This window comes from Mytilus californianus, unplaced genomic scaffold (genome assembly GCF_021869535.1).
Source record: "Mytilus californianus isolate M0D057914Y unplaced genomic scaffold, xbMytCali1.0.p SCAF_24, whole genome shotgun sequence".
In the NCBI taxonomy this organism is placed as follows: domain Eukaryota; kingdom Metazoa; phylum Mollusca; class Bivalvia; order Mytilida; family Mytilidae; genus Mytilus; species Mytilus californianus.
The window spans coordinates 2,600,007-2,626,728 of NW_026262673.1; the positions used below are offsets into that span (position 1 = coordinate 2,600,007).

Sequence of the window (26,722 nt, forward strand, 5' to 3'; positions counted from 1 at the left end):
TAATGAATTTTAATCGCAACAGTTTTTATTTTTTCTCAAAGTGCGAAAATAGCAATCGCCAGCAGAAACCCATCTGTGGGATAGAATATTGAAAAATTCAAAGAAAAAAGAAACAAAATAAAAGATACCGGATTTCCTGGGAAAAAAATATTTTTAATTTCACTTATTTTGAATCTTATAATTTTATATTAAGCACCAAAACCTTGCCATCGATTATACAATTTTTTCTTTCGAAGGAATTCGCTTAAAGAAACGCTTGGATAATAGTCAACCGAGAGGCAAGATATTTCATCTTTGCTGCTTTAAGTTCGTCATCCTCGGCAATTCTGGTTGAAAGCGGAGGGGAAAATTTTTTGGAAAATGTGCATACTATTTGGATATAATCTCCAATATACTATCGCTTCACTAAAGTTTAAGACGGTTCCTAGCACCGATTTGATCAGAATTCATTGCAAGACACAACTACTGTGCATTGGAGAATATAAACCTGGAGAAACATAAACAAATGATCAATTATATATATATCTGGCCAAGAAACCAGACATTTCTGTGTCATTTGGTCTCATATGGAGAGTTGTCTCATTGACAAACATACCACATCTTCTTTTTTTTTGCATATAGTATATACATAAATTTCCAACAATTGCTCTTAGCCTGCAGATCCTATACAAACATTTATTTAACAACGAGGCACACGAGATATATTTTAGAAGTTTGGAAAAAATGACGTATGTACATGTATATTGCGAACTGTATATCAATTCCATCAACAAAATGGCCGATAGCGGGAATACTAACGAGCACATATATGAGAAAATCGTCAGAATGAATACTCCATAACTGTAAAAAGTTAAAATAGCAAAAATACCGACCTCAAAGAAAATTTCAAAACGGAGAGTCCTTTATCAAATGGCAAAATTAAAAGCTCAAACACATCAAACGAATGGAAAACAACTGTCATATTCCTGATTTGGTAAAGACATTTCCTTATGTAGAAAATGGTGGAATAAACCTGGTTTTATATTTACCTAAACCTCTCACTTGTATGACAGTCGCATAGATTTCTCTTATGTTGACAGCAATGTGTGAGGAAAACAAACAAACATAATAGGTAAAAATTTAAAAAAAACATAGGAGCATACACCTCAAGCACGGAGAAACATATTGAAAAGAGAGTATATGGGGTATCAATTCATGACAAAACTTGAGACGTCCCTTAGCAACGGTTTGAGAGGGGAATAAGAGTAGGAATATTTGTAGTGTTTTAGATATTACGTCGATGTGGTCGCTGCTTAGGTGCTGACATGATTCATAACACACTTTTATTTTTAAATTATCAATTGAAAAATTATTAACAAAGTAAGGTTCTTAACCCCCAGTCGAGGTTGACCTTAGATTTCTTTGTTTTGAATTGCATCGGTTCGTCAGCTAGTTGACCACGTGTTCCGGTAGTTAAAAATTTTTGGGGTATGTGCGATCCTGATTAACGCCAATTAGGAGATGCGCTTCGGTCGCCACAAATGTATAAATTGTTTTCTTTTCACGTTCTTTCAGGACAGACCAAATTGCCTTGTCATTTTGTAGGAACAAGAGTTTTACTGATCTGTGATTCTACCGATATTGCTTTCATCCACTACAAGACAGATAAAGTAATAATTATGGTACGTTGAGGTACTTATGTTCAATAAAAAAAATGTGCAATCGATGAATATGTATTTTGTATGATTATTATTTTAATTCATTATACATTGTTAATCATAAATGTATGTAACCACATAAAGGTTTGTAAATGTTGGGTCTCAATCTCGTTGAATGATACCAATGCTACATAATATATGTGTACATAATATATTTTCTTAGGAACTTGTAAAACAAGGATTTCGTAGATTCGAAAGAGTGGACATCAATGGATCATGGAAACCAGGAAACGAAATGAATTACTTTAATGAAATTGCAGAATGTATGTTATCTAACAAATAACTACCCTTTTTTCTAAATATGACTTAAATATGAACAGTTGTATTACATGTTTATTTATCAAAACATTAATGTTTTTTTCAGTAAAAGGGGCGTGGCTAAATCTAAATAAACATTTTTGGGGGTTTGGTAGGCGAAGTCGTATTGCGTACTAAATTATAAGCCTGATATCCTTAGTGAGTGATACATTAATTACTATTTAATAAGGAATGTTTAAAAGATAGATATTGCGTATACCTCCAAGATATAGTTATGATATATTGAATGTTTAGTGTAAATAAAATTACAACCGCAGTGACATCAAATAAATCAGTCAACGTATACGTGATACTTAAAAACTCAAGGAATAAAATTCAACCATTGTTAGAAAAAGTTAAATAACAAAAAATACCGAACTCCAAAGAAATTCAAAACGGAAAGTTCTTTATAAAATGGCAAAATCAAAAGCCCAAACACATCAAACGAATGGAACACAACTGTCATGTTCCTGACCTCTCACTTCTATGACATATAGGAGTTATCTTGAATTTTAGTGAGAGGTTAAATTTTGCTTTGTGTTAACAGCATGACTGGGACGTTTTTTTTTTTTTTATTTTTGTGTTTTTAAATAGTCACATACCACGTATGCACGATGCGGTTACTTTGATCTAAACTTGTATTATTACTATTCTCATTATAATTATATTTATGATAATCTTTTTATCTACTCTTTTGGTTTTTTTATTTTAAGTCTTTTTTTTCATTTCTTTCTTTGGCTGATAAAAGATTTCTTCGGATTGTACGTTGTACCTGTCATTATACCCATTGGAAACAATTGGAAGAGCCAAAAAATGCAGATACCTATTATTCGATTAAAGGTAAAATATTGTATTGCTAAGAACAACATATGAAAAATCACCTTAGTTTGCATTTTCGCAAAGGATACACATGCACTTTAGAAATTCAAATACCACAAATATATTTCGATGTGGTTAACTTTCACTGAATTGAACAAAGTATACAAAAGATATCAATTTAGATACGTGAATATACTTCAGAGATTTTTTCTCGAAACAATTTAATTTAAATTAAGGAAAGTAATTCTTTCAAAATTTTTAACAATTAATTTTTGATGTTTTTGTTAAAATGATTAGTCTTCAAATTAATGCAAATGAGAATATTTTACAAATTATCGATATAAGTAAAACAACCCTGCATACATGCAACTAGTCAGTGGTTAAATGGAGGAAAACTAAGATCTCACTGTCATACGGATCATTTCTTTCAATACACCACCATACTTGCAACACATTTTTCATTATGTGTTTATATATATAAATCTCAATTAAGGTGTTTTGAAACAAATTCGACACATTTCGGAATTTTTCCCATAACAAAGTTATGAAATCAAATCATGGAATGAAGTACGGCTTTTTCAAAGAGTGTAAAAAAAACCAAAATAAATCTATGGAAATCAGAAGAAAAAAACAAGTCATTGGGTTTTGTCTTCATTACATTTTAATTTAAACTCCTACGTTTACCATTTTATGTAAACCAGAGCGACATGTCCGATGTTAGTGTGTTATGGCCGGAAGAAGTTGATCAGAGTTTTTCAGAATACACAACAGATACTGAAAGTGAATGGCTTTTAAAGAAAACAAAACTAGTGAAGGATGATTTTCTGTCTGAAAATGTTAATTCGGAAAACTGGTGTGACTTTGATATTATCGTTTGTCAGATGCTTATTAGAGGTATATTTCCACTATAAGACAACAATTACCATTTTGGATTCTAATGACTCCAGTTCAAGGAATCAATTTGGGTTTACATACGTATTTTACATGAAATGAAAAAGAGGCGGTGGTATCCAGCAGACAGTCACAACAAATAATTAGAAGAGAAACAGACAACGCCATGGCAAAAAAATGGAAGGCCACGAACGTTGTAACATGTCCGTTGTCATTTGCGACAACTTGTTTCGTAACGGTCAGACATCTCTGTAAAGCGACAGTAAAATATTCACAGGAATAACTACCACTTAACACATGGAACCCTTTGTTCAATAGCTTCTCTGTTTGCAGCAACCCGTTTTCAAGAAAAGTATTGTCAATTTCTTGATACAATTCAAACTATGAACAAGTAAAAGTATTCAGTCAACCATACATATACATATCATTAATACCAAAATGTCATTGAAGATTTATGGAAGTTAAAAAAAAAAAATACTGCTCATAATAATTGTACATCTGTTGGCTTATTTTCTGTGTCAGATAAATACGAACTAAGAGATGGTTTCGTCCTGAAATTGATCCAAGCTTCTCATGGCCTGTTTGGAAGAAATGTTTATTTTTGTCTAAAATGTTTGTCAATGAATTGGTATATGTATTTACTGCATACCGTATCTTTCAAAGTCTTTTGGAATATACCTCATATATATCTTACACAATTTAAGTGGTCAATAACAATGTATATCTATGTAGAAATTGTGTTATCTGATATTTCTAGTGTATATGGACGAGGATTTAGCAGAGCAAAAATTTGTAAGTTGTATTTCTCAGAGAAAAAATATATATATCCTCTCAAATGGGGGAGGTATGATATAAACCATTATTTATCAATTGCAAAAACCAGTTACCTAGTCAAGAATAACACAGTTATCTTTATTATTTTGATTCATAAACCTGTTGCAGTTCATAAACTGACCTATAATGTTCATGTTATGCATAGTGTTTAGTCAAATGATATATGAGCTGTACCTCGAAATGCTATTTAAAAACATAGACATATTTGTAAACATTGTGTAAATTGTACTGACAAGATCCTAAAATGATGCTGTTTTGATTAAGATTTTGCTTTTTTTGCACCCAATGTGAGACGTTTGAGCGCTAATGCAGACATATTAGACAAAATTAAAACAAATACATCAGTACTAATGTCCGATCTATGTCTTTTGAACATATGAGGAATGCTTTTGGTAGAACTGTAATACAACTTTGATCAGAACAGCTCTATGCTGTTTGGGTATTGCTCATTGTTGATGACTGTACGGTGACCTATATTTTTCATTTCTACGTCATTTGGTGTCTGATGGAAGGTTGTCTCATTGACATATCTTCTTGTTTTCATACTTGGAAGACTAAACAATAGTAAAGACATTTTCATTCTTTAATATAATTTTAAACTTATCCAACGCAATAAGTTCAGTGCTGTTAGACAAATTGCTTGCAGTCAATTAAGATCTGTTCAGTCAATGTTCAGATTGTTTATTAGTTGTTCTTTACCTGTACATATCAACATCATTCTGACCGTCTGAAAAGCTGCTGAACAATACTAAATGGAATGCAAACAAATTGACAATTGAATCTAATGTCACAATTTTGCGGCCGGACTACTAAAATTATGACTCTATAGTTGGCCAGACATTTTGCAGTGATGAGTTGTAACGTGTGAGCATTTTGTGGATATGTCAAAAAGCTACTTCATGTTATCCGATACTTTGAATTAAGAGTGTAACATACTCTGCACGACAAAGGGTTCATTCTTGTAGATGTTTCATTTTCTATGTCAGCACTGGTTACTTTTTATTTTCATTTAGTTAGTTGGAAAGAAAACTAACAAAAAATGCGATTTCTAATTATTGTTTTTTTATATTATACTTATGTTTCAATAACATGGCATGAATTTTATGTTTCAGAAAGAAATACATGCATACAATCATACTGCATTGTTCATGTACCTTTTGAAGAAAGGGGAGTGGAATATTCCAAAAAAGTACATAAACTGGCCAATCGATCTGAAGAGTGCTCTAGAATACATATATGAGGAGGTGAAGGTTCTAATGTTGTTAACAGTGTACAAAAAGAATGAAATAATTATCAATCAGTTATATGCGTGAATAAAAAACATCTTCATCAACATCTACATCCGGTGTTCCTAATATGATTCACACAACAGCCTTTCAAATAAATCAGCTGTGGGTATAAAGAACTGAGACAAATATGCACCGAACACTGAACAAATAAATAAAAGAACTAATACATATAAACAACATGCATATATTAAATTGACTCATATATTTAACTTGATACTGTACTGCTTTACTTTATAATGAATTGGCCTTACCAATCTTTACATATTTAGTGTTTATTTTAAAAAGGAGTATGAATATATAAAGGAATTATGGTCAAACAAGAAATGTTTTACCGACATGGATTACAAACTGCCTGATCACAAAGGTTTGTATCAAATAGTAATATAGCGAATACTTAAATTGATTAAAATTAAATCTTGACACCAATATTATTATTCGAATATTTAAAGTATTACTCTGATTAATCTTCAGCCTAACAAAAACTAAAAAATGAAACCATGGTTATGTCATAGATGTTTTTGTAACATACAATTGTTTGTCTCCCTACTGAGTTGTGACTTTCTTGTTAAAGATTTGGAAGTGTGCAATTAGGTAAATATTCTAATGTAAATTAGGACTTCCTATATTAGTCAAGTGCCTGATACATTTATTAAATTTGAAACAACTTCATCCAATATAACCCCGATACAAATAAATCCAGAAGTTGTGCTTTGCGATGCGAGAATTCAGACAACATTTTGGCGTGTCAAATATTTCGAAAGCCTTTTAAATTTATATATCTATAGCTTTGTAGGTGATTTCATTTAACAATATTTGATTTGATTGTATTCTCTGTTTTTGTTCAGGCTAGTTTTGTTTTGTTTGTTTTGTTTTGTAGTACTTACTTCAATTTAGTTGAGCATGGCATATATAAATATAAAAAAGATGTGGTATGATTGCTTATAAGGCAACTCTTCACCAGGGACCAACTGACAAAAGTTAACAACTATATACAGCCTTCAACAATGAGCAAAACCCACACCGCATAATAAGCTATAAAAGGCTTATATAATATATAACCGGGAACATTTGTGTAAAAGTACAAACTATTAAAATCAGTTGAAAAAGGCTTAACTCACCAGTTCGATACGAAGAACATAACAAAAACATAACAAAAAAACAAAAGAAAGTACAGATCTGATAGTCCTCGCAGTTACTGAAAGCTAGTTAAAGGTAAAAAACAACTAATAAAAAATGTCTAAGACTAAAATATTAATCAATACACGTCCAACATCCAATGGATTAAGTGTTAAAACGTCATTAACAATCAGAAAAAAACATGACCTTGTGTAGTTAAATGACTTCAGATATTATTCTAATAGAACAGAGTTATATTATTAAATTGGTCATTTATAGTATAAGTTTACCGGAGCCATTTACAAGTCCGGAAACTGATTCATAGCACCATTTGGAATGGTTTCATTTATAATTTGTAAAACAGATTTACAATTAGAAGAATTATTATAACTTAAAAATAAATGATAAAGTCGTTAAAGTATGAACATGTACGAGAGTTGTATTAGCTAAGATATGTACATTTTGTAAACGCTTTACGATGTTCCTGCTAGAAAATAGGACGTTGACAAAAAGTTGAAATCATTATGTTTGTGATATCTATATCAAATGATGCTGTTTTTTTTAAAGGTTTTACTGGACCAGAAGCAAAGCTTATGAATAGGGATTCTGAATGTTACGGTCTTGTATTTTTGGCTTTGCTGCATAAACAGTACTGGATTGGTGCCCAACAGCTTGTAGACTTTGAATATGTAAGTTAAAAAGAAAAGATTTTTATATAAAGAAAAAGAGTAAATATAGAACCGACCAGTAAATCGTTGACTAATAGCACTTAGTATGCAGTAGTATTTCACGACATTTGAATACTCATTTCTAATTCAGATCAAAAGCGGCAATATATGGAAAGAACATTATTTCCTACGAGTATTCAATGCATCTCTAAACAGAACAAAATGAACTGGTTTCCGACGTCTTAATGTGTGATAGCTAATATTTCCAATCGTATATAAGGCTAACGTCTCATAACAAATATACTTTCTATGATATTAAGAATAATTTGAATCCGTCTATGTGTAGATTTGTTATGTGGAACTGAATGAATTAAGTACAATAATTTAAAAAAAACAATAACATATAAGAATACTAAAAATCCAACAGGTTCTGTAAATATGGGAAACATTAGTTTACCGAGGTTATCATATCGCGAAAACGATTATAGTCAACTTTCCTCAAAATTCTGTTGGCGCGGTTTATGTGTAAGGGTAACACCCATGAGGTTTATTGAGTGAAGGGATATCATCAGTATGTATGAAAGTGAAACTAAAGAACATTGCAAGGTGCTTTTTGTTTTGTCTTTGAAAAAGTTCTGTATAAATTCTGCTTTATACTGGTACAAAAAGAAGTAAGCAAGTTAGTATAAGTAGTGGCGGATCCAGAAATTTTCATAAAGGGGGGGGGGCTCTGACTGCCACAAGAGGGGACACGCTTAGTCATGCTTCAGTGATTCCCTAAATAATCAAACACATTTTTCCGACAAAAAAGGGGGGGGGGGTACCCTGCCCTCCCTAAATCCGCCTCTGATAAGTAGTACCCCTTATAATACCGACTGTTGAACTATCAATCCACCAAACTCGTCAACAGTGTCGTTCAAAAAGTCAAGCACATTCATTATGTCTTCTTCAGTGTATTTTTTTGTTTAAATCGGTGTTATATTTTTTCTGTACAAAATAAGATTGATCACGGTCTTAAAAGGGAATTTGTATCAACGATCCCCATTTAAAAAACAATCTCTGTTCAATGAGACGATGTAGTCGATCTGTCATTTGTGCATGGGTATTAGTAGTGCCATTCGTAGAAAATTAAAAACATTTGATATAACTGCAAAACAATAAATATTCTGATTAAAGATTTTATAGTAGATCTTTAGAATTCTTTAGAATCCACATCTGACCTACGCCGCTGGTTGTACATACCTCGTCATAATATCTTTGAAGGTCATCTTTTACTGCAAAAAGAATTGTTCATTTGGTAGTCGGTATTTAAACATTCGATTTTCAAATGTTTGGCGTTATTTACATTTTACTTGCATTGGACCATTACCGCTGCTGGTATATTTAATCTTTGTTCTAATTCTAATACATCCAGATACTTCTGGAATTATATTTAATTATACAATCCTTTAATTATTATCGGTTGAAATATTTTTCTACTCCCAGGTATAGCTGACATAAGCTGTATTTGGCACGACTTTAGAAATAGGGGTTCGAATGCTCTTTAACTTCATACTTGATGTTGGCCTTCCAACTTTGTTAATTAGAGGGCTGCTGAAAAATCCTATGAAGACGAAAGAAAACTCAAATTAATATACCAATTTTATAACGATACAATTTTATTTTTTAAACGCCCGTCTGGCGCACTGGATTGCAAGCCTTGTAGATGTGATGAGTTTATGTAGAGGAAATTATCATATAATATACCCTTACAGAAACGCTAACAATACCATACTTCAAATGACGAAATAAACGCTGCACAATACAATACGACAAACAAAAGACTAAATGATACCGTTTACCATACGGTAAATGATACAATATACTATTAAATAACGAGAATCTGTAGTAAATTAGATGATTAATTATATAATGAACGAATAATGTGTGGAGATACACGAATGTTGTACTTACAATCCTCGAACGCTATGAGGACGAGCCCTAAATGCTGAAAGAACGATGCCCGACTGAAAAAAATATATTTACTCTTACGTTAATTTATATCTGAAAAACTCGTATTGCAAATTGTGTTAAGAAGCGAACAATTAAACCACAAAAATATCAGTTTATTCTATGAAGTTTACCTTGTTTTTTCGGTTATTTTAAAAAATAACAACAAACAAAATATATAAAATATATATATCAACAAGTCTAAATTAAAAACAACGTTCATACGATGTGTCTGTGTCTAAACTAACTAACGACATTTTTACCACGTCTTAGATTGTGGTTTACCATCAACGTCGTCTGGACTTCTAAGTACCGAACGTGACCTATTCCCGAATATGACTGTTTTGCTGAGTGTAAATTCGCATTGCTATTAGACGTGTCTCGGTATTTGTACATCCAACATTCGTGTATTTAGTTATGATGTTCCATTTGTAATTCCCGTTGGATGTTGTTTTATGTCTTACCGTTTGTGGTTTGAATTCTATTTTTTTTCTTTATGTACGTAAAAGTAAAGATATTAATCACCTAGTTCATTTATATGATTTTTAGGTTAAAAGCAACTATATGCACAGGATTTATTTGGTTTTTTCACAGTTTGATTTCGAAGGAAAACCATGGTTATAAAATACAAATAATTAAACCATTACTTTGTAATGGTTAGAAAATACATCAAATAACACCATTACAAACTTAATTCCTATTTCATATTGAATTTTAGAAATTTACCTGTGACGTCACTTTTTGTGGCGTTGATACATTCGTGTAACGCACAGTTCATTATTCTATTGTGCTGTATTTGTGTTCTGTCGTTAATTAATTTTAGGTGTTCGTTGTTATTCTGTGGTTTACATGTTCATGATGTTGAAATGGACTATTATATTATTTATTTATGTATTTCTCTGTACTGAATGTTGTTGCATTTATTTGTACTTTATTCCTGTCACTTAATGTTGTCATTTTACCGGTATTTTTAACATTGCTATATAAGCGGGAGGTTTGGCTAGCCATAAAGCCAGGTTCAACCCATCATTTTTTTCTTAAAATGTCCTGTACCAAGTCAGGAATATGGCAATTGTTATCACATAGTCCGTTTCTAAGTATGTTGGCACTGAACTGTGTTTTTAGCAGTTCGGTGTTTATGTTGTTCCGTTTTGTTTCCTCTTATAGTTGATGTGTGTCCCTCAGTTTTGGTTTGTGACCCGGATTTGTTTCAGTTAAATTGATTTATGACTATTGAACAGCGGTATACTACTATTGCCTTAATTCAAACCTATGATTGCGTTGGATAAAAACCGCAATTTTTATACGTTTGCATGCAAAACAAATTTCTTGGTAAAGGGGTCTAAAAACAGCACAAACATTATTTTCCAAAAGACCAAAAAAGTGAAAAAGTATATTTTCACAAAACGCATTTGACTAGCAGGTCGAACAACGGATGTTCTTAAACCCTGCTGATTGCCATGGCGATTGCCAAATAAACGGATCACCAGATGTAACAAAATAGATCTTAATTATTAATTTAATACCAAACAGAAAACAATAAACAGGCGGGAAAGATGGTATACCGCAAACAAAAGGTGTAAACATTTGTACACCATATCCGGATTTCGACAATTAATGTCTCGTCAGTGATGTAAGGAATAGAAACGGTATTTGGAAGGCCATATAATTTACCTCAATTTAGGATTGACTCTTGAATTTTGAAGAGTCGAAATAGGATGAACGGATTATATAAACCCGAAGGCAAATATAATACAAGCCCAAACGAAAAAATATATAAACAAGTCTAAATTGAAAACAACGTTCAAACGTTCAAACGTTTAAACGTTAAGATATAATACCTTTTATTTCATATCGGTTAAGAATTAGATTATCTTATTGGATAACAAGGGGCCACATGACATTTTTTATTCTTTAGTAAAAAATTCCATCGGTTTTTAACAGAAAAAAAACGGACCAGAAAACCGGTCTTTAACGGACTTTTACATGTTCATGACCAGTGGGGCGTGGTTTCTCTGTTTAGAGTCATGTCCCTATAATAATACGCAATCGCGATTCAGACGTTTGGAACATGGCTGAACTGGAAGGCACGTCTGCTACAGACAACTCAAATGATCGTTTTGTCGTACTTTCCGATGCTGATAGAGACAAACTACTCAGCAACAAGAATTATAAAATTATAGAAAACTTTATGTTGTATTCATATACTGAAAAATTGTACTTAAATGAATGGCAGTGACTTATAGTTATCACTATGACTGGAATTCACTCTTTCCTATAGAAATCGTACAATAACTCGAGTTTGCTTTGAACAATTTGAATTTATGAGAATTTTTAAAAACATGGTTCCTCAATGAAATAAACATAATAGTTATTGAAGAACTGGTCATTATCGTGATACATGGACTGCCCGTAGGACAGTGGTATTATATAAATAAAAGATGACCAAATTAACATTTCTTCATTCAGATTGGGAATCATCATCTTCTTGTTGGGTGTGCTATATTGGAAGATGAAATCAGCAATTGGAAAACAGCGACACACTTGAAAGACAAACTACAACGTTTAAAAAAGTAATGATGCAAATAAAATAAAACATATTACAACGTGTTTAATATTGATTGATTGACTGCTGACTTAACGTCCAGTTGCAATTATTCCATGCATTTTAAGGACGAATGTTTTAAATATCTTCACGTAGTTTATGCTTCTCGTGTAGCCAAAGTCATTTATGTTGGCAATCAAATATCAATTGTGCGATGTGATGTGCAGTGTAGCTTAGGTTTTAATAAATCTGATATTAAGAGATTAATTTAAAAGTAGCGTTAACGTTTGTATTTTAACATCAACAGCTTATTTACGACCTAAAGGTACAGTTGACGTCACTGATTTGGTCATGCATTTGAAAAAATAAAATAGTCGATCGTTGGTTTGGCTTTAGACCTAACTAAAACATATGATTAAATGACAAACCCTCATTCAAAATAGCAATTCTAAATTGCTCAGAGATTAGATAATTTGTGAATATCTTCAAATGAAATGACTAGAAATTTGAATCTAAATAAACAATATCCCACATAGACATGACTTGCTTGTTTTGTAAATCTACTTAGCAATTTCTTTTCTGCATGACTGTTTATTGCTTGATTTTATGCGTATCTAGTTAATTCAAAAGAAGGAAATGAGATACGATTGCCAATAAGACAACTTTCCATAGGACAAAGATATTAACAATTACATGTCATCTCATGGGCCTTTTTAAATGCGTGAACCAAACACCATATAGTAAGTTTTAAAAGACAAAATGTGACACATTTCAGAAGAAAAAAACAAATTACTGATTTATAATATAAGAATGAATGGTTAAAGATAAGGCAGACAGAAACAAACGACAAACAACGGATAACATGTGGCTGGCTTGGAAAAGTCACATAAACAACGACAAACAACGGATAACATGTGGCTGGCTTGGAAAAGTCACAGAAACAAACGACAAACAACGGATAACATGTGGCTGGCTTGGAAAAGTCACATAAACAATGTGTTTGTAAACCTTCCCCTATGCTGTAATGTAACTTCAATTGTTAACAATAGTTATAAGTGAAGGAGATGTGGGAGGTATATATATATATATATATATAAGTCTTTTCATTTCGTTAATATATTGTTCAAGTGCCTTCACTGAAAGAGTTATCTGCATAATTCGGCATATCTATGATGCTGATGTTACAAAGGAACGAAAGAAACAAATGACAATTAAAGAGAACAAAACAGAAGAAAGAGAGCTGGGTGATGCCATCAATCATGCAGGAAGGCTTTTGTTGAATCATGGATATCTAATGGATGCTATCAACATTAAAAACCAAAATTTCGTTGAAAACGACACAGTAAAGAAAATCTTAAAAAAGATGTGGTATGGTACAGAGAATATAGATGGTCAGACGGTAAGTAAACAAAACTAACATTTCATTGATATGATTAATCCGTTGGCTTGTTTATATCTAAAATCGTTCCGTTACGGGGAGAGATGAGGAAAGTAAGAAAGCGAATGCAATACAAGGAGAATCTCAAATATGTAGGAACGAACTAATTGACAATCAAAGAAATGCTACCTTACCCACACATCCCCCCAAAAAAGGAGAAAACAATAGACAAAAAGAAATACGCAAAACAACTTCATCAATTTTTGTTTGATAATTTTCAAAATGAGCAGAATAATTTGAATACTAGGGCAAATATCTAAACAATGTAGAACATCCAAAAACAAGAGAATACCAACGTGAAAATACAAAAAGACATTTTAATCATATCGAAACGATAGAACGATATATATATGCCATCAAGTTTTCGAAAAACGTAGGATTTTCTACTGCAGGAATTGATACCTAGCTGTATTTGGCAAAACCTTTCGGAATTTTAGGTCCTCAATGCTCTTCAACTTCGTACTTTATTTGGCCTTTAAATATTTCGGTGTCACTGCTAAGACTTTTGAAGATGAAACGCGCGTCTGAATGGTATCTATGATGAGGTTATGAAAATATAAGATCATTGGTGTTACAATTGGTAAACAAGACTAGAACCTAAAGCTACATTAAATATGTAATAAATGTTTTGTTTTCAGACTTTTTGGTATATTGTTCTGTTCTCAGTCCATCTATTTGTGATGCCTTTATTAATGATTAACATGGAGATGGATAATCGTCTATTACTTTGGTAAGATAACTTTTGCAACTCAACATCCTTCTTTATTACAATAAATGCAATTATCGCTATATTGTGCATTTTTCCTTTGATCTTTTTGGTGATAATTTTTCATATCATGCTACTCGCTGGAGATGGAATATTATCGTCAGAAACTAAGGGCGCACGTGACGTTGTCAATGTAAACATGAACGACCTCATTGGCAAAATAGCGATAAACAGATTATCAATGGTCTTTCAAACTCGCGGATGTTTATCAGCCACATCTCATCTCAGGGCTGTCGCCCATTCGAAAAATCATCAATAATCTATAATTATGTATTTGTTAAAATATGTATTTCATTGAACTATATCAAAACGTTTAATGAGTTCTATCAACCCTAATCACACCTGACTTGATATCGTTTTTGCTTTCCAATAAGATAATTACTATCGTTCATGTTACTCTTTACGTATCTTAATATATCCTTGTCATACTCAGCTTTCGCGCGTGATATCCGATGCCACTTGAAGGGAGAGTGCTATGATCTATGCACGTTAAAAACCCATTGGAATAACTCTTAATAGTTGTCCCTATCCATTGTTGTCTGTGGTAGGTGTTCATCTGTAAATTCATCGCCTCGTCCTACTAAGCAGAATTTATTGCTAATGCTTGATGTGTCAAATTCTTAATGTGCGTTATATGTATTCAACTAGTTGTTGAAAAAACAGCGACCAACCTATCACATAGAATATGTAAGAGTCCAACCCAGGAACCCAAAAGCAATATTTTTGTGTCGAGACCTTCATTTCGCTATGCAGATTCACTCCAAAATTCTTCCATCACATCATGCAAAAATGGGAATGCTTAATATAAATACCTTGGTTTCGGTCATGATAAATCTAACTTACTTATAATCACACGCATGCCAAGACTATAGTCACCAAAGATTATATCATAAAAATGCTGGACATTTTGATCGACATATATAAGTGTTGAAATTTGTCTATCGATATTTCAACGAAAATTGTAATTTTGTGTGCACTGTAGGAGAAGTTAAGCATATATAAATCGGACTATGTTTTGCTGATAAACACTAACATTGACCTTTGGTTGATTTGAGAGCCTTATCTTACAGATCCTCGGATATTGAAGTTTTCACATCCTTGGTATTCAAGGGTTCGGGTTTGTTCTTTTCTAATGACATGCATAGTAACTAGCTATACAGGTATCATGAGAGTAACTATTTTGTATTCCGGTAACCATTCTAAAATAATCGTTAACTTTTCAATTTATTTCAGGTTTTACAAAAAGTACAAGCTGCCATTCATGAAAATATTTATACATTCGGTATGAAATTCATATTTTACACAATTTGCAAACCTAAACAATGTAAACATTACAGTTGCCTATAATTGCTAACATCCACTTCACTTGAACTTTGGTGGATAGTTGTCTCATTGGCAATCATACCACATCATATCATTATTCATGATTTTACAATTTTTTTGGTGATGTTGTACCCTTATAGACTTGCTTATTATATTTTGTAGTGTACTGTATCATATTTATATGATCCATCGCCTCGTAAGATTTATCGTTGGCTATTATTCAGAAATTTTCTATTTATCATTAGTACATAATACTTGTAAATCTTTTTGTTTCTAAGAAATGCATTCACTTAATTGTGTTCATTGTGTCTTGTCTTTTGTCACAAGATTACTCAATGTTTTGTTTAAGTATTCAACTGGTTAATCGATACACACTTGACTTGTTTAAAATTTCTTTTAACGTTTCAAACCAGTCAATTTCGTTTTATCAACAATCAACGTATTAAAAGTTACATAAATATGTCGTATTCATACAGCATCAAAATGTTTCTATGTTTCTGCATGGTACGCTACTAAAGTCCGTCAACGAATAACACATTAACCCCCAAAAAAAATCACGTCAGCATAATATCAACAGTTGTTATTTCAATCTAGTCTACAAAAAATTGCAAAGCTAAGAGTGTCTAACAAATACTAAATAATGACGCTATGGCAATATATTTTTGTAATAACATTTGTTTTGTTTATTAATGTTACAGCTGGAATTCACTTTTCTCCTTCTTGCATATGCATACATGTTGCTGTTTGACTACAGAGAAGATGGAATCACCTATATTGACTTTATTATAATAGCGTGGATGGCTAGTTTCTTTGTAAATGAAACAAAACAGGTGACCTCTTATGTCGACAGTAAAATATGTCCAAAATCTCATGCTTTTTCTCAACTGTTTCCTTGATTAAACAGTTGAATCTTATTCATATTTATGATAATTTTACTTATACTTAATAATCATAATATCAATTGTTGAACCTCTCCGCCCTTTAGACGCATTCCTTATTACAAACTAATAGAAATATTGTATCACTGATGGCAGAGTAGAAATGAATGACAAAATGCTATACATTATATATATATAACTCTTTCAATTAAGACAAAACCGTGTCTGGACTTGCGTCTCTGTACGCAAATAAATAAGGTAACATGCATACTGAATCATAACTGATCATGCCCTCTCATAGAAGAACAGTCATTTTAACGAAATATTTCATTGTTAAACGAGTGTGGTAAAATCGAACTATCGGCAGACAAGAATTTGCTGTACGGCAGATGTAAAAATATCTCACATGCTACAACTCAACATTATCAAGCTGCAGACCAAATATAAAATAATTCTTTTGCAGAGAAGCAAAACAGGTTTCATGAAAGTTTTATCTTACGCTTAATATATGACGGACAGGGTCAATTGAAAACTGCGACAAAGGAGATGACTTCAATCTACCATTATGAACATTCTATGCTCATGTTAAAAGGTTTCAAAAGAACTTAATATGGAGTTTATATACATTTGTATATTTAGGTTATTTTTTACTTTGCCTTCCCCTGTATGATTTTCTGAAAAGCGTGTTGTTGTTTACAAGTAAGCTCCTGATACATGGTGTCTAGATTATAACGACGGGTGCCACATGTGGAGCAAGATCTACTTACCCTTCCAGAGCAATTGAGATCACCAACCGTTTTTGGTGGGGTTCGTGTTGCTCAGTCTTTAGTTTTCTACGTTGTGTTTTGTGTCCTATTGTTTGTCTGTTTGTCTTTTTCTTTTTTAGCCATGGCGTTGTCAGTTTATTTTCGACTTAGGAGTTTGAATGTCCCTTTTGGTATATTTTCGCCTTTCTTTTATCAAGTCACTCTCAGTTTTGTAGAATTGTAATGGACAATATCACTAATGACTGGCTGTAATTATAAGTGTGCTATTTATGAATGATACCTTATGGGAATAATAGTAGTGTTATAGTTTATAGAATATGAGTAAAAGTTTGAAGAAGGTGAGTAATAGTTTATAGAAGGTGTGTAATAGTTTATAGATGTGTAATAGTTTATAGACGGTGTGTAATATATAATAGGAGGTGTGTAATAGTTTATAGAAGGTGTGTAATATATAAGCTTAAATTGGTTCCGTTTAACATACATGTCTATTTTGTTTTAGGTTATTGTTGCTTTAATAAGAAAAAGAATCAAACCATATTTTCGTGATTGGTGGAACATAGCAGATTGCATTTTGATTATAGGATATACGTCTGGAATGCTACTGAGAGCTGTTGAAGGATCTTTTTTCCGAACTACGTCAAAATGTTTATTAGTTGCAATATTTATGCTTATTTGCATAAGATTACTCAGTTTGTACTACATAAATGAGTTTCTTGGACCAAAGTTAATCATAATTCGAATGATGGTATGTAAGACTATATAAATCCGAAGATGTGGTATGAGTGCACATGAGACAACTCTCCATCCAAGTCACAATTTATAAAAAGTTAACAATAATAGGTAAAAGTACGGTCTTCTAAACGGAGCCTTGGCTCACATCGAACAGCAAGCTATAAAGGACCCCAAAATTACTAGTATAAAACAATTCAAGTCTTGCAACAGGCCACCTACGGACCCCTCAAAGTGTTGTTGCAAGGGTTCTAAACGTGCAGAGAGCGTGACATTCTCTCTACAAGAGGCATCGGATTTAACATCCCCATTCTGACCGGATGTGGCTGCGTACTTGTACATCCCGCTTAGCTAAACGGACGCCCTACTTCGGTAAGGGTTTTACTGCTGGTCGAAAGAAGACCTGTAGTGACCATATTTCTATTCCCGAGTCACCCTTTGAGGTTATGGAAATAATAAGTTTCTTAGTTATTTTCGAATCGTAAGGTTTAATATAATCTCAATAATTCAATATTACGGACAGTCGGAACTGTTGCCTCTCATCCACTTACTTTCTATTGCAAGGTATCAAAACACTAAGTTGTTAACCTAACTTTTTACTCCATTTCTTCAATTTGTGTAAGCATTTTTCTTCTGAACGTTTTACCAAAACTATTGTAGTAAATAAAAATATTCAAATCAAATGATCAACATCATTATCACAATAAAAGTGATACTTTTCGAGCTGCCGAGGCTAAAATTTACAACATGAAAATCTGAATTTGCTTTTCAAATCAGAGAACAAGTTTTCCTACTTAGTGATATTATTGGGTTTTTGTTATTTGTGTACGGGTCATGTTTGGTATATTCTAATTTCAGATTGACCATACTATTGCATTCATGACAATTATGTTTGTCATAATGTTTTGGTACAGCGTGTCTTTTTATGCGCTTCTATATCCGAATTCTGAGGCTAGCTGGACAGAGATCGAAAAAATTTTATCGAATGGATATTGGATATTATTTGGAGAAGTGAACTTAGAAGCTGATACATGTAAGAGTCAAATAAATATTTCATTACCTTAAGTACTATTTTGTCAAAATGAAAAATGATATGCAAGACAATTCCATGCAATGAGGAATTACAATCGGAACTAGGGAAGATATAACATCTATCATTATCTAATTTTTCAAATTGATATGTGTACCTATTTTGTTACGCTACTGCTTATTACTTAAACAAAATGGTCTATAATTTCGATTTCGTATAGAATTATGCAACTGTTATCACTTTCCTAAATATTAAAGGTACCGTCATATATATTTTTGAGTCAGGAAGGTTTTGGTATTGAGGATCGTTTTTTTAGCAAGAACAAGGTGCAAGTAAACTTTCGTTTGATCTGTTTGAGCTTGTGATTTTGTCTTTTGATAAACACACTTTCCGTTTTGAATTTTCCTTGGAGTTCGGCATTTTTGCTATTTTACTTTTTTACTGTATTCTAATTTTAAATTTAACTAAAATGCTAATTTATTGTGTAAAGTTCACGTGACATTCACGTGAGAATACTCATGTGAAATTCAACTCAAACGAGACTATACGTGTAACTCACATGAAAAAATTTACGTTAATTTCATGTGAATTAAGATTCACATTAATTTCAAGTGAAATTTTTCACGTGAATTTTACTTGAACTTTATAAAGAAAATATGTATTTTTCATGATTTTAATGGTGTTTGAATACCTTTTTTGAAAATTAACGTAAACAAATTCATGTGATTTTCAGTTCAGGTGAGTTTCGCGAATTAACTCGTTTGAACTGAAATTTCATTGTGTCAGCCAGTGTATAACGAAATCTTTAAAACGAAATAATATAAATACAGCAATAATACTGATTTTAAGAAACATGCCATTTTGTACATAAACAAAAGGGAAAGACGGGTTTCAGATGAAACATGCTAGTAGTAGATATATCTGGTCGAGTATAGATACAAAATTAAGGATAACTGAGTAAAGAATCAGGTTTTATGATTTTGTACTACAAACAGTACTACTATAAAAAGAAGCTTTTAAACCAAGTGTTCCAAGCGGTGATTTTGAAATCATTCCTTCGAACATTTTATTCCTACCGAAGGTCGGTGGTTTCCTCCGGGGACTCCGGCTTCCTCCATCCATAAACACATACCGCCACGAAATAGCAAAATAGTGTTGAAAGTGGCTTTAAACACCAATCAATTAATCAATAGAACACTTTACGGACGCCATCACGAGTTGGTTGACCGATATGCAATATTTGTTTCACATATGACGACAGATATGTACCAATTGTTATAATCACATTCATTCCCGTCCTCTTGTCATCGATTTGACCTACCCAATAAGACTTATCATCGTGTTTTCAACATGATTACAATTTATGATTAAAGTACATGTATATTAAATTTTGAATCGCATGATTGTTCAGATTTCTTTATTTCTATTCTGTATGTAACAGCTTGGCAGTCTCTCCATGCAGTACCATAAGAAACAGACTGCAGTCCCGCAGTAACTGAAGATTAGATGAGAAAATGTTGATAAGAATTCTCCAGATTGAAAAGAATCAACTTTGGCGACAAGGTAATTCCGGCAAGCATTGAAATTTGCCATCAAAGTACAAAGAAATATTGTAATTTTTCTTCATTTCAAGTAAATGAAGGTATTAAACACCTGGAAACATAATTTTCAAATATTCAATAAAAATATTTTTCAAAAGTGTGATTAAAAAAAAATTGCCATTACATTTTCCTTTTTTTCTCTCTCTCCTTATACTGATCATACAAAAGGAATCACAATTATTAAGTAATTTCAATACAGAAAAATGGGAAACTGAACTTCGACCTGTGTTATAGTAAGAAAGTTTTTATATTGTGGAATATATATGGTTTTCATTTCAGATAAGTGTGTACATAGCAATGTAATTTGATGGCATTTAGAAGTCAATTCATGTTTCTGTGTCCATCGGTTCAAGCAACAGCTGCGTACCGAGATCCTTGTGACGAAGAATGGAATGACAGCGTGGACACATATCCCCCTTCCGTGGAGCACCTTTACGACACTTCTCATGCAGCTACCCCTTACAGTACACGCACTGGAACCATTGGACCTCTTTGTCTCTCTTCTTCTGCTTTGGAGGGGTGGCTGCCTGACAAATATCGCAAAGTTTGGAGACATCAGAGTTATTAATACCATCAGAGAGAAAATATTCCAAGTCACTGTCAATTTCCATGTCATTGCCCTCTCCCTCATCCAAATCATCATCAATGTCACTGTCATCATTGTCATCTTCTGTCATGTCAATAATGTAAGGAATATTCACATCATCTCTGATGCCATCAATTAACCAGAGCTTTTCTTCTACCTCCCTAGACACGTGGGTCTCAAATTAAGCCCAGCGCTCCTTATTAAAACGGGACCTGGCCTCATTGAAAAGGTCAATAATGTCTTTCTTTTTGTAAGTAGAATTTCTTCTAGCTACATAACCTTTAAAATCAGCCCAAACCATTTCAATAGGATTGAGCTCACAATGAGGAGGTGGTAGCCTTAAAAAATCATGGCCGTGCTCTGCTGCAAGCTCGTCTATCACATACCTTGGGCGTGGCTTGTTCTGCTTCACAAATTCAAGTAACTCAGCCTTGATTGCATTTTCAGGGTAATCGATATTGTTCCTATCTAGCCATGCCAAGATCTCAGGCTTTCGGCTACCAGTGTTTGGTACCCTAGACGTCGGAACTAAGTGGCTATGATAAGGAGTATTATCCATCACTATCACAGACTGAGGAGGTAGCTTCGGGAGAATTGTATTTTTGAACCACTCTGCAAAGTGCTCTTTGTTCATTTCGTCGTGATAATCTGAGCTGCTGGTCTTTGACTCAAAAATAAGATCACATCCAGGAATGAGGTCTTGTTCAGAAGAACCAGCATCTAAGATTATTAAGCGTGTTCCCTTCCCAGTTGGGAGCACACGACCACAACCTTTACATGGTGGTTCAAAAGCTGACAAAGACGTACTGGGATGGTCTAGCCAGTCTCCGTTCACTGCATGATTTGTGTTCAGCCAATTCTCGTCCAGATATAAAATATTACGACCTTCCTGCCTATACTTACGTATCTTCCGGAGGTATGAATGTCGCCAAGACACAATATCTTGCCTCTCTTTGATCCATCTACGCTGTGATACCTTCTTTGAATACCTAAAATGTTAAAATTACACACAATTTCACCACACATATATAGAATATTGAAGGTGTTAGAAGAGATTGACTTAAATAAAATCAATTTTGATAAAAATGAAATATTTACATGATATATAGGCATTTGCATATATTCAGCTAAAGCTTTCTATAAATTTAAATTTAAGTAAAGCTTTCATATTCATATTCATATCGTATTCATATTCACATTTGTTTTGCAGATTTAATGTGTGATTTAAAGTAAAATGAGTAGTTTACATGAGGCTTGGTATTGATGAATGTAAGTATAAGTAATAACAGTGGAGTGAACATTACTGAAACATAATCAACATATGGCTAATATATATTAAGACAGCAACCCAACAGTACCAGGTAGCTCATATTTATAAAGGATTAATAATGGTAATTCATTTAACAGTACAGAAACAAGAAATTTGCTTATATGAAAATCAATTGCGATCCTGCGAGTTATTTTTCATCGGTATCATGAATGTCTTGAATGAATCATTGTACCTTAATCAGTCTCGTGTGTTTTCAATGATTAAAATTAAGTTAGTATGATGAGACCGCAATCAGCAAAATAGATTTCCAAATAAACTTGTTCAGAAGGGAGATTAAGACATTATATTCATTATTGTCAGCAGCATCAACTGTTGTACATCCCCCCCCCCCCCCCCCCAAAAAAAATGAAAATAGTATCACAATATCTATATTAGCATAGTTACCAGAATTCCAGCCGTTTAACTGTTCTTTTCACGGTAGATAAAGAAACATCAATATCTTTCTCTTTCAGTCCTTGCTGCAGTTTAGGCATTGTCACCACCTGTTTCTTCTTGTGCATATTATGGATAGTTCTCCTCACCACACTCTCATCGAAATCATCCAGCTTCTTAGGAATTACAACATGCTTCTTCACAGCACTCTCATGAAGAGACTGGACAACCTCCTGAACAGCATCATGGTCTCCAGAACTGGTGTGTCTCTGAATAGTTTTCTCACTAAAACCTGCAAATTATGAGACAGTATTACAGTGATTTAAACATCTGAAACCAATTAATACTTGAAACTGTATAAGGAATGAATTCCAAATCAGCAATTCTGCTGTTAAAACGTAATGGTTGCTTTAAAAATAACACCAATAAATGAGTGAATACACTGGTTGTTCATTTTGACAGCTTTTTTTTAATCTTGTAAATTGAATATGCATTATTTCAATTGGGGTATAAAATCCAATACTACATTTAATATTTAGATATAAGCCGTATGACAATGTATAGAAAAGAAGCAAATTTTCGGATCTTAAATTCCTTGTAATTTTGATTATAATTAAATAATAGAAGATTCCATTAATAAAGAATGTTTAATTTCTAATACCTGTTGCATATGCCAGCCTTTTTACAGGATTTCCCCTATACCATGTCCTGTTGTATTTTTTTTTCTTTTTTCTTTTACAAAATACTCTAAAAGTTTTGTCATCAGATCCTTAACCTGCAAATACAAGAAATATATACAAAACAATGTTCTCCATATGTGGTTCAAGAATAATTTGTAAGCAAACATTTATTTTTATTGTTATTTCTTATTGTCCTGTATTCATCCAAGTAAAGAATGTCGATCGATGTTTATGCGATTTTCTTTAATTAATATATTATGCTATGCTGTTCTTTTGAATAATTTGTTTAGGAGCATACCAGCTTGTAATATTTTTGAGAGAGAAAAAAAATAACCATTCACATCGGCTTGGTCATTTATTTGTCTGTGTTGAAGTGCTTGGATTTGAAAGGGTCGGGTGCTTTAAGTATTGTGTGAATTTCAGAAGAGAAGAAAATAAATGGGCATTGGTCATAAGCTGCAAATGAGTCCTTCTGTATGAATATTGCTTGATTTTCACAGATCTGACTAAAATTTTGATTTTATCTCAAAACCGTTGATTCCGATCTGTTAACAAACATATAGACCAGAAGAACCGATTTTTTTTTTATTTTTGATAATTTGTATGGTTTACCTCAAATGATTTAACATGTTTTACACTCATTTCTCCTCTCTGTAGTCGGACAATCAGTTGGTTTCAAGCCAAAGTCAACGTCTGTCATACGAGTTATTTCCCTTTGATTACTATACGTAACGTCGCGTGAACTTTGATGACGTAAATACATTCTCCCAAACAAAACATCCGGAAAAACTGAGGCGACCATTGCAATGTTAATTTCCCATAGAGAAATTTAAAATGGTACCTGCACGCATCTAGACAGTTTCGGAATGGCCCGAGGTACGCGAATCGTGTTGTAATTTTATTCTCTTTAAGAAAATCGCTGTTTGGAACAAATGTTTCCACAAATAAAAAAATAATCACGATTTTGTGGTGGACAGCAAAGCTTGAGCCAGACTATAGACAAATTGACTAACATCTCAAACATTGACGAAGTAACTAACCCTTCCAAATGAAAATAAACTATTAATATGTGCGTTCGAAGCACTTTTCTAGATTTATTTTTTTCAGATTCACTCAAACCCATACATGTGAAGGCCAAGGATCAGATCTTAACACATGAAAAAATATATGACCAAAAGGGATCTAAAAATATAGCCAAAGTAATGTACGGTCAACTTTGTCTGAGGCAGTTGGAACCTTATTTTCCAAATAATTTTTTTTATTTATGACCGGAAAATTAAAAAACAATTTGTTGAAATTCATGTCAATTATGATGCGCTGACTACTGATTAGATGATATCCTCGGGGTATCGACCCAGTGATAGTATAGGAAAATAACATTATTAATTTGATGCGTCCGTAACGCATTTCTGGCTTTATGTTCATCAGGAACGCTGAAACCGAAGCATATGGAAGTTCACTTAGACATTTCAACGATATTTTCCTTTTATCAATTTATACGATAAGACTTGACTATCAAAATACTATAAAATACAAATATAAATTACATTTGAATAAACTTGAATATACTGGACACAACAAATTAATTTGTATTGATTGGTTCCACGTTTAGCATAAATACATCTCAATTATAGCTAAGTCAAGACTGAAGTTAAATTTGGATCATGACAAAAGAAACATTTTTTCTCTCTAAAAAAACGGATCTCATTTTGTGCTGTAAAATTGATACGGTTGATAGTAACATTTACGGATTAGAGATAAGATACATGTTTTTGATATATAAACATTACATATGAATTGGGATGAGTAATTCTTACGTTTCAATACATTTTATTATAAGGGATTATTAACATGAGCGTTTAAATATTCCTAGAAGCAAACGTCTATATCTTTATTATGATGACTTATAACCGCCATCAATCATATTTTTTTCAAAAGATCTTACGACATAGACTACTAAGTACATGACAGTGTGGGATAGTAATCTAGCGCATTAGACAATTGTTTTAATTTGCTATCTACTACTCCTTGTTAAGAACAATATTATTTACTAAGAAGCATTCAAAGATGATTTAAGAATAAACATAACATGCATGGGAGACAACTTATATAAAATACAGTCTCATTAAAACTACATATAGGTTAACAACATTGTTCACTTCATGTCTTGACGGGTAAATTCTATCCTCCATTGTTTTTACTGCAAATGACAGGGATTTTCTAATACGATGCGTCTTCCCTCTGGAAATATGAAAAGAACAACAGAACATAAAAAAAAATCAAAAAAGTTTGATTCAATTTCAATAATTACTTTAATAATTATACAAACCGGAGGGTTACCTTTAAATACATAAAAAGAAGATTTATTTAATTATACGTTTTGGTGTTTTACAAACAGACGTAAGTGTATAAGGACTACTCGGAAAAAGGATGCTCTTTGAACGGTTTTCAGTTTGAAATTAGACATACCTTGGTTTACAATGTTATAAAAAAATAAAACTTTTCTTTGATATTCAAATGTTCATTATCGAATATAACAGTCCAACATGACCAAAATTATTTTTAGTAGGCGAACAAATCACTGCTTCTATGGTTTTAAAATGTTAATTATGATTGTGAAATATCGATTATTCTCCCGACATAGCAGGTATCCTATCTACGGTCTATTGATAGTAAATGTCCGTATATTTTAATACCTGTTGTGTTTATGATTTGCCAGAACATTATCAAAATTAACTTCATTCTAATCGAATTCAGGTATAAAGTTTAATAGTGATGATTGAACACAATGTGTAATTCTTACCGTCATCAATTCGTGCTTCAACATCAGTTCTACATTTTGGACATTCGTCAAAACGAACGCTACATTCAGCACACACAATTTTATGACCGCATGGACGGAAAGTTGCGTTGGCAACATTCTCGTTACATGAAATGCAGGGCAAAACTAGCAAGGCAGACAAAAGGGCCAAAAATGGATCACCTGCGGCTGTTGCTCCACTCTGACTTTTCTTTTGTTGCCTGAAACAATAAATAGAGGAGCAAATTGTTATAAATATAAAAATAAAGGAGATGTG

At 32.6% G+C, this 26,722-nt stretch overlaps 2 protein-coding genes across 10 annotated transcripts in view; both read left to right on the top strand.

Annotated features, from left to right (window-relative positions):
* LOC127732365 (uncharacterized) overlaps positions 1-1,108 on the top strand; it is a 30,733-nt gene extending 29,625 nt beyond the window's left edge. Inside the window, exon 8 of the mRNA XM_052241397.1 lies at positions 1,080-1,108. Within this exon, the coding sequence (XP_052097357.1) occupies positions 1,080-1,108 (29 nt within the window). The remainder of the gene's footprint in view (positions 1-1,079) is intronic.
* A 338-nt stretch (positions 1,109-1,446) lies between these two features.
* LOC127732399 (transient receptor potential cation channel subfamily M member 3-like) overlaps positions 1,447-26,722 on the top strand; it is a 208,273-nt gene continuing 182,997 nt past the window's right edge. For 2 of the 9 annotated variants that reach the window (XR_007996232.1, XM_052241440.1), the window contains exons 1-6: positions 1,447-1,661; positions 1,861-1,960; positions 2,743-2,834; positions 3,515-3,707; positions 4,462-4,496; positions 5,651-5,782. Coding sequence is in view for 8 of the 9 variants with exons in the window: in XM_052241440.1 (XP_052097400.1) it covers positions 1,521-1,661; positions 1,861-1,960; positions 2,743-2,834; positions 3,515-3,707; positions 4,462-4,496; positions 5,651-5,782 (693 nt within the window). In the remaining variant the exon portion in view is untranslated. Of the gene's footprint in view, positions 1,662-1,860; positions 1,961-2,742; positions 2,835-3,514; positions 3,708-4,461; positions 4,497-5,650; positions 5,783-6,112; positions 6,192-7,510; positions 7,633-12,069; positions 12,174-13,273; positions 13,545-14,221; positions 14,314-15,582; positions 15,632-16,370; positions 16,503-17,816; positions 18,420-26,722 lie in introns of those variants that run through there. The other 7 variants (XM_052241436.1, XM_052241439.1, XM_052241437.1 and 4 more) reach the window with 7 other exon arrangements.